Below are 9,473 nucleotides of genomic sequence, written 5' to 3'. Positions count from 1 at the left end.
TCACTTTGTCCCCTGAATGTCTGCAGCTTTGGTCTCAAATTTTTTGCATGTGCTGAATTCCTACACGACATTCTGTTTTTTGGTCGCAACTTTTGCACGACATTTGGTAGTTCTGAGATGACTTATCTTGTGGGGAAAACTACTATACTTTCTAACACGAGCCGTTTTGTTTTAACAAAGGAGAAGACCAGTTGAGTATAAATGAAAAGGACACATATTTGTATACGACTGGTAAACACCAGTGAATCTGTCGAAAATATGTGTAACAGGTAAACACCGGTGAATTTGTTGAAAATACGTGTAAAGTTTTCTACGTGAGAATCAGATTGACTATTGAGATACGAATGAAGCTACCAACAAATAATGGATGTATCTAACCCAGGCTTTTATCTTTCTAAAATTAAAAAATAATAATCTACGGAAAGGACAAAACCTGAACTCAAACCCAGAAATGGGCTTGGGGGTAGATAGACATTAGATCATACTAAGCAGATAAATTTTAGATGCTACACCAGTAAAGCGTGCTGGATGCACTGGGGGAAAAAGAAAGAAAAGAAAAAGCTATTTAACACAGAACTTTATCTATATTTAATCTCTGGAGTCTGGAAAACAACTGATACAATATACGAAACTCATATGAACCTTAACTAATTAGCACTTCACTAACAGCTAAGGATCTATATATCTCAGTCTGCTGTACATTGAAGGGCTTTACAAATATGCTGGCAGCAATGGACCAGGTGAGGTGGACCAATATAGACAATGCTGCACATCAATCGGTACAACTATTAACATGAGTACGCGCAATAAGAATCGAAATTCACAAGCGAATGGTGCTCATAACTGCAGTATTGAAATCCAAGCTGTAATGGAAAGGCGACTTCGTAATGAGAGATCTCCATGTCTTCTTCTTAGGATTGTAGATTTGGATGTACAGCGTTCCCGCCCTCTTATGCAGTCGCGACCTTCGGGTTTCTGTTGTCTCAACCGCCTTCAAAAGGGTGATTGCATGCAGCTCTCCGTCCAATACAACAAATCCAAATAATGAGTTGCACGGAGCCTTTCTTGGTATACGTGACTCCTTAAACCAGCGATTTGAAGCCATGTTATACCTGCAGTGCAGTAGACACAGCATTTAAGCAACAAAAGCAATAACTTCCTTTGAAAATCATCATTGAAAGATCAAATGCAGAGGGGCAAGTTTTAAAGTGGCTGCACTCCAGTTAGGTCTTCAAGTTCTAATTTCCTATACAAGATGATGTTCTTCAAATTAGGGACAGCAAACGGCACTGGAGCACTCACAGTGGGAGAAATTCAAAAGGACACACATAAACTGGGGGCATATGACATACACCCAAAAGGACATTAATAAGCATATACAAAAGCGAACTTACAAGAATGTGGCCTTACATAGTAGAATAGCTTCTACAAATTGTCTAATAAAACTATGCATCTCTCAACATTTTTGTTATGAAAAACAACATTTCCCCTCATGAAACCACAATCAATCCAATAGAAAGGAAGCTAAAGCATTACAGCCATTATTGCCAAGTAGAATCTATGTCAAAGGAACTCCAGAGACCATGTCATCTAAGTCATAAACTATAAATTAGCATAACTATCCAATTTAAATCATCAGAAATAACTGAAGCATAACAGACACCGTCTGTTAGGTTTTATTAGTTCAATATAGCTTAACAGAAGACTTCAAACTCTGTCTTCTGCATTCTCCTTTTGGTGGAATATATAGATAATGTTCAGCCTGAGATATAAGCACAAACTACATCATGGAGAATCATAATAAGTTCAAGATCCGCCCCCTCTCCAGTTGTTTCTTTACAGGCAAATCCAAAGACAATGCTTCAATGGTGTTATATATAAAATATGACTGAGCCACATAAAGAGTTCCAGCATTCCGCAAAGCTTGGATAGTCTTACAAAAGTAAAAAAAAGAGTTACTGTACGCGGATTAGGACTTTAGATCAATGAACATTTTGATGTTTCCACTTCAAATAGTCCTCTCTCATGCACACATGTTTTCCCTTTTGTTATGTTTAACCATGAGGGGGACCAAGGATGCAAAGGGAACAAAAGTTGACTCCATCTAAGTTCTTACACCCTTATTTCACCAGTCCACTTAAAAAAAAAATTCTCAATGAATATCTCTAAGTACCTACTCTAGACTGGACCATCTCAGCAACTCAGCATCTCTGAGTACTTATACTTAAATTTGCATGATCTAGTCAACTAACATTTCAAACCCTATAAGGCCAATAATTACAGAAAGAGTGTTGCTAAACGAACCCTAAAATTAACTAAGTACATCCTATAATCTAAGTATACCCTAATATTTAAATCAAAATATAAAATTAACTAAGTACACCTTATTTAACTACCAAAAATACCATCGGTACACCCTAATGTACCAATTCATCTCTCCAGTATAAGTTTTTTCACTGCCCCATTTGCTTTTTCTTGGCCTCCCTCTATATTGAAAGCTGACTGAACCTAATGCAAAACATGTATCAGTGTTCACAATTTGAAGATTCTTCTGCTTTTGAATTGCTAGCAATACCAGGAAAACATCTAAACAGTAACTAAAGATCGACATTAATTCCCCAATTAAAAAGCTTTATCAGTATGAAACAGTCAAAGATCATTCAAGTGAATCAAGTCCACTACCTAGAAATCCAGCACTGAAAATGAACAAGTTGAATGGACAAAATCCTGAGCGTGCATTTAGTAACCTGCTACACAAAAAATGAACAAAAATCCAGAACTCCCTTGAAGCCACGACAACCTAAGAACACCCAGCATATACGATTTACATAAAAAAATGTAAATAAAAAAGAGAGAAAAAAAAAACCAAACTTTAGTGCATCCCTCATTCTGATCTGAACTTGAAGTTGTATTGGAAATACAGAAGGGACCCTATAAACTTGGAAACTATCCTAAAGAAGATTCCTGATGATTTCCAGGAGATGTAATGACCTGATTTCCGGTGATTTTTAATAACTAATGATTTGGTAAATCGTAGCTTTTGAAGAATACAAAAAATTTATGAAATAGATGGTTATAGTCATTTGATTAGGGTTGAATATGGTGAATAGGGTGTACTTAATAAAATTACATTTGTTTCACAATTCAATATACCCTTTTTGGTCATTTTCTATTAGGGTAAATTAGTAATTCAATAAAAAGTTTGGCAATAGAGTGTACTCAGTTAATTTTAGGGTTCGTTTAGCAGCACTCTTACAGAAATCTAACACTAAGTTCGGGCACAACTCTCAATCAAAATAACATTAATCATTCAATACCAGGTAATTTTGAAGTAAATGCAACAATGTGGTGGGAAACTGAAGCATCAAGACACACGGAACATGAGGCAGCAGCAAATGTTTTCTATCTAAATCACACATTTAGTTCATCTGAAAACAACTGTTGCCCATTAAACTGAATTTAAGTAACATCCAATTCAAACAAATCCAACAAGGAAACTCACAATGCAGAGCAAAAACATTTGAGCTTAAAGCTTAGTAGAGGTATTTAAGACTGACATCTACATGAATAATCTCAATCCAATTTGAATCAATTGTTACTAGCAGAACAGAACATACAATGCTACTTCAAGCCCGAACTTAAACACAAAAAATTAAGAAAATGGAAAAACTACCTGAATATATCATTCCCATCAAGCATGAAAACAGCAGGGCGTCCACGATCATCACCATCTTCGATTACGACAACTTTGCCGAGCCTCACCCTTTCGCCTTCTTCCCACATATCCCCAAGCTCCCTCCACCTGCCACCACTATTCCCATTCTTCAATTCCATCACCACGGCGTCTCTGTAATACTCGTCTATTGGAAAAACTCCTGATATCGTCCTAGACTCGCCGTACCCACCCATCACCCAGAACTCCCTCTCCTCCCCTTCCCCAACAAAGAACCCCGCGCACCCGGCCCGAAAACCCGGCAACCCGTCCATGGCAACCCATTCATTTCTACCGATGTCATATCGCTCCACCGAGGTCATTCGGCTTCCAGCGGCGCTGAACAGCGTGTGACGAGAGCCACCGCCAGCGACGAGAATCTCTCCGGAGCTCGGAACCGCGGCGCAGGCGAAGCTGCCACGTGGCGTGAGCATCGGGGCGAGGAAGTCCCACGAGGAAGTGTTGAAATCGAATCGGAAGACAGCGGAGGACGGCGAGGGACGGTCAATCGGGAACGAGCGAGTGTCGAAGAGCGAACCGCCGATGACGTAGAGGTGGGGGCCAATGGAGAGGGATGTGAAGTTGCAGAGGCCATAGACGTGGGGGTTACAAGGCATGGGGGGAAGGGGGCACCAGGCTAGGTTTTGGGGGTCGAAGAGATAAGGAGAGGCTACGGAGGGGTCTTGGGGGAAGATACAGAGGAGGTGAGAGAGGTTACGGTGGGTTTGGCGGAGAGCGATTAGGGTTTTGGAGGAGAGGAAGAGCTTCCATGATTTGCAGGTTGGTTTGAGGCGGGCTTGGTGGGAGTAGGGGATGAAGGAGAGAATGAGTGCTGCGACGTCGTTTGGGAGACCGGGAATTAGGGTTACGCTTTCGTAGATCTGCATCAATTGTGGTGAAGATGGCGATGAAGAAGATGAAGATGAAGAAGGAGATGAAGGTGTGGGTTGGATCATTTCCTCCTCTTCTTATTCTTCTTCACGTCTATAAAGTCTCTGCCTCTCTCACTCTCATATTCTTTCATTCTGGATTGGCGTTGAGTAGTTTAAGCTATTTTGTTTTTTTTTCTTTTCTCTTAGAGCAACTCCACCCCTTAGGGCAAAGTCTAAGGCAAGGGCAAGCAAGGGCAAGCAAGGGCTGACACTATTCACGTGAATAGTGTCAGCCTTGCCATTTGTGGTTCCACCCACAAGGGCAAAGTCTAGGGCAAGTCTAGGGCAATTACTATTCATTGTACTTTATTTCCTATTTTTTAATACTTTAAATCATTAATTTTGATAATCTTTTGTAATTAAATTTTCGGATAAGATTTTCGGATGTGAATCTCGGTTGCCACGTGTCTTATTCCAGATAAAATTTTCGGATATTCATTAATAAAAATTATAATATCAGATTTCCGATAAAATTTTCACCCTATAAAATTGTGCCGCGTGTCCCATGTCAGATAAGATTTTCAGATAATTTTAAAAAATTATAATGTCATATTTCAGATAAGATTTTCACCCTCTAAAATTGTGCCACGTGTCCCATGTCTGATAAGATTTTCAGATATTTTTTTCAAATAGTGATCTCAGATTTCAGATAAGATTTTCACCCTCTAAAATTGTGCCACGTGTCATCTCTATCTTCTGAATCCCTCTATATAACTACACCATCAACACCACTCCTCTCACACAATCTCTGATATATTCCTTCATTTCTCAGATTTTACAATTTCCCATTATACTCTCAATGTCAAACTTCAGGAGGGTGTTGGAGAGGCAACAGAAAGAATGGGAAGAAATCCGGCGTAGACGTGAGGAAGAAGATCGGGACGCCGATGAAGAAGAGGAAGAAATGCTTGAAGTAGCGGCGGTGTGTATGATGAATCAATCAAGCCAACACCATCGTCGTCGTGCCCCGAATGTGGAAAGACGCAGAGAGTCTCGGGGTAAGAATCTCTTGGAGGATTACTTTATCCCAAATTCGTTATATCCTGCTCATAAATTTCGAGAGAGATATAGAATGCAGCCACATTTGTTCCAAAAAATCATGCATGATATTTGTAATTACGACACATACTTCATTCAAAAGCATGATGCTGTTGGAGTTTTGGGTCTTATCCCGGAGCAAAAACTTACAGCTGCTTTGCGGATGCTTGCTTATGGGGCATCTGCAGAGCAGGTGGATGAGATTGCAAGGATGGGAAAATCTACTATCCTAGAGTGCTTGGTGAGATTTTGTGATGCAGTGGAAAATTTGTACACGAGGGAGTACCTTCGCAAACCCACTCCGAGGGACCTGCAAAGGCTTCTACAAAAAGGCGAGGCTCGAGGTTTCCCAGGAATGATCGGAAGCATTGATTGCATGCATTGGCAGTGGAAGAATTGTCCTACTGCGTGGCAAGGAGAGTATGGGAATCGGAAGGGCCAAAAAAGTATCATTTTGGAGGCCGTAGCTTCATTCGACACTTGGGTTTGGCATGCCTTTTTTGGGGTTGCCGGATCTCAGAATGACCTCAATGTCCTTGGTCAATCCCCGGTGTTCGATGAGGTATTGCGAGGTCATTCCCCTCAGGTCACATACCAAATCAACAATACCGTATACTCTGGGGCCTACTACCTTGCCGACGGAATTTATCCTAGGTGGACGACATTCGTGAAAACAATTCCGAATCCCCAATCCGAGAAGGAAAGAAGCTTTGCTTCCTTTCAAGAAGGTTACAGGAAAGACGTGGAAAGGTGTTTCGGTATCTTGCAAGCTCGTTGGGCAATTATCAGGGGTGCTGCTCGGATGCTAGACGAGGAGGTGCTGAGGAGTATTATGATGACTTGCATCATCCTCCACAACATGATTGTGGAGGATGAGTATGACTACGATGCTCCAGAGGTGTTTGAACCCGATCCTATGAACACGGCGTTGACAAGAATATATGAAAGGCCGATAGGACCAAATGGACTACCATTGGAGCCCGAACCGTTACTTCAGGATGGTCGATTCAACAACCCCATGATTGATCGTTATCAAGAAATGCAATCTTCATATGTTCACGAAAGACGTCAAGTTGACTTGATCGAGCACTTGTGGCAGATGAAAGGCAATCACAATGGATGAAGGCTAGATTTGTGCTTTGTTTGGATTTATGCTTTTTTTTTAATTATGCTTTGTTTTTGTGTGTTGTGTTTTGTGGAATTATTGCGAGGTCTTTTTTATTATTATGCTTTTATGTATGGTTTGTTTTGTGTGTTGTTTGCAATAAATGAAGGTTTGTTTTTAATTAATCTTTGTGAGGAATGCTCAAATGTTTTTAATAAGTAGTCCAATTATAGAATGCTTTTTTGATTGAATAAAAAAGAAACAATACAACAAATTAAAGGATAATACAACAATTTAAAAAAAATACAACAATTATAAAAAAATACAACAATACAATCTAATGGTTTTCATCATTTAGCCAATCCGTATTGCTAGGTCCGTCGTCATGGAAAAGTTTTCTTCTCATCACATCCCTTCGTTTATGTTTCCAATAGGCCTTTGTTTCAGGAGACATATGGCTCGTATCCATGGCCATGATTTTCATCTCTTTGTCATCCTCGTCTTTTTCTTTTGCATGTTGCTTTTCAATTGCAAAGGCTTCCAATCGTGCCTTGTCCGCTTCATCTCTCCTCAAGTCTCTCTCCAATCTTAGAGAGTTGTTCTTAGCTATTTGCTCGAATATTTGAACACAATCAATGTTCGAAGTGCCCCCTCTCTTGGCCTTTGCCGCCTTTCTCCCAATAGGTCTCGGCGGACGTGGGAGTGGTGACTCCGTTTCCATTGGGGAGTCCAATGGTGAATCGGTTAATGGCGATTCGTGGAGCGGCGTCTCATGCAACACAACCGGGGGTGCGGTAAGAATAATTTTGAATCTGGAACAATCCTTGACAATTTCCCAACATTGGAAATGCACAAAACTTTTTTTCCCTTGTCCCATGGCACCGAACCACATTTGTGCTTGTATGATCTATTCAAAATAAATAATTGGAAGTGCATTAAAAAAATATACAATGCAAGAAATTATAAACTATTTTGAAATGCAAGAATAAAATTGATTATGTAAATAAATATAGACAAATTGAAAATGCAAAAACAAAAAATAAAGATTATGCATGAAATTATAAACATATTTGAAATGCAAGAATAAAATTGATTATGTAAATAAATAAATCCAATTAGGAAATGCAAAAATAAAATAAACATTGTGCAACAAAAAGAAATAGAATATGCAATAAAAAAAAGTTACATTAAATTGATTAAAATGACAATTAAAAATATTTTACCTCATCGGAAAGATTCGCACCGCTCCGAATGTTCTCCTTTGCTTTTGTCAAGGCATTTCTCCATTTCCCTAACTCTTTGTTTAGAATTTTCCATCTACTAGACAAAGCCATTTCGGTCCGAATGGAACCCGATCTTTGACAAAATTCTCCATGAATTTTGCTCCACATATGATGGAACTTCATCTCATTGCCCGTGATAGGGTCATGACTAACGTTCACCCAAGACTCGCACAACGCAATATCTTCCTGGGTTGACCACGAGCCTCCGATTTCAACAGAAGATGCCATTTGTTTATTTTCTACAAATGGAAAGTAGTACAAAAATGTGAGTGGATAGTAAAAAATATTAGAAGGAGAAGAGTTTGTATGGAATTGGTGTGGAAAGTGGAAAATATGAGTAGAGAGTAAAAAATATTGGAAGGAGATGAGTTTGTATGGAGATTTGGTGTGGAAAATGAATTATGTGAGTGGAGAGTAGAAAATATTGTATGGAGAAGAAATTGTATGAAGATTTGGTGTTGAAAGTAGATAAAATGGTTAGGTATTTATAGGGAAAAAATACATACATTTTTGGTATTTTTTTAAAAAAAAATTTCAGAATTTTTTCGGATTTTTTCGGATTTTTTTAAAATTTTTTTGGCCAAAAAAATGAGAACCGTAGGATTTCTGAAAAAAATCCAATCGGAGCCACCCGGTTCCGACACGTGGCATGTAACCGTTGGTGGTGACGTCAGCGCTGACGTCACCTGAACTCGGGCTCGAGCCCAGTCGATTTTCGCCCTTGGGCCTGCCCGGGCTCGTGGGACCCGCAGCTTGCCCGGGCTGCTTTGCGCGCGCTGGAGCTGGACTTGGGCTGATTTTTGCCTTTTGCCTGGGCCAACCCCTGGCGCTGTACATGCTCTTACACACTTAACTTTCGTCAATGTCCAAAAGGCTACACTTTTCTCACACGTGGATTGGGGGTTGATTAATTCTTTTTGTTTTGTTTTTTTTAAACAATAATGCGGGACACTAAATTTGTGCACTAAATTTAAGTTTCAAAGTATATCGAGAAGAGTAATGCTATTTGGACACACAACATTGATCACCTTAACTGACCACCTTATGTGGCAACTGATGTGTCATGCCATGTCAATTAATGAATGAATTGTGGTTTACCAACCTGAGGAATGCTAGGGGTTTTTTAATTTAATTTTTAATTGACATGGCGACATTCATAAATTGATTGATACCAAGAAATGGTTCTTATTACCTGATAATCTTTAAGCCCCATCTTCTCCAGAATCTTTGCGCAGGCTTCGTTTCCTGGAAAGCTGATAATATAGGCATTAAGTTCAGGAATGGGAACATGACCAAAACATCCGTGAATACGCAGAAAAGCAAGCAACAATGTGGAAGATAATCATGTGACAACACTAAAGGGGACAGCATAAGGAGGCACTTACTCCATTTTTAAAACCTCC

General features: G+C 39.6%; 1 protein-coding gene across 2 annotated transcripts; it reads right to left on the bottom strand.

Annotated features, from left to right (window-relative positions):
* Positions 550–4,829, bottom strand: LOC18768960 (F-box/kelch-repeat protein OR23). 2 transcript variants are annotated; one of them, XM_020570810.1, is made up of 3 exons: positions 3,674–4,829; positions 2,683–2,747; positions 983–1,112 (listed from the first exon to the last, which is right to left on the bottom strand). In XM_020570810.1, the coding sequence occupies exons 1-3, from the start codon at positions 4,666–4,668 to the stop codon at positions 994–996; spliced, it is 1,179 nt and encodes a 392-aa protein (XP_020426399.1). In that variant the 5' UTR covers positions 4,669–4,829; the 3' UTR covers positions 983–993. The 2 variants fall into 2 exon arrangements, with proteins under 2 accessions (XP_007199891.2, XP_020426399.1); XM_007199829.2 differs by lacking the exon at positions 2,683–2,747 and having other exon boundaries at positions 550–1,112; positions 3,674–4,821.

The sequence above is a fragment of the Prunus persica genome, chromosome G8 (assembly GCF_000346465.2).
Source record: "Prunus persica cultivar Lovell chromosome G8, Prunus_persica_NCBIv2, whole genome shotgun sequence".
NCBI classification, from domain to species: Eukaryota; Viridiplantae; Streptophyta; class Magnoliopsida; order Rosales; family Rosaceae; genus Prunus; species Prunus persica.
This window is presented reverse-complemented; position numbering and strand designations above follow the sequence as displayed.

What these genes read in the sequence shown, in the direction of transcription:
- LOC18768960 (XM_007199829.2), bottom strand. Translation starts at nt 4,668, where the DNA reads ATGATCCAACCCACACCTTCATCTCCTTCTTCATCTTCATCTTCTTCA. An exon ending in GATGGGAATGATATATTCAG is followed by an intron (nt 1,113 to 3,673) that starts GTAGTTTTTCCA and finishes ACTGCACTGCAG; the next exon opens with GTATAACATGGCTTCAAATC.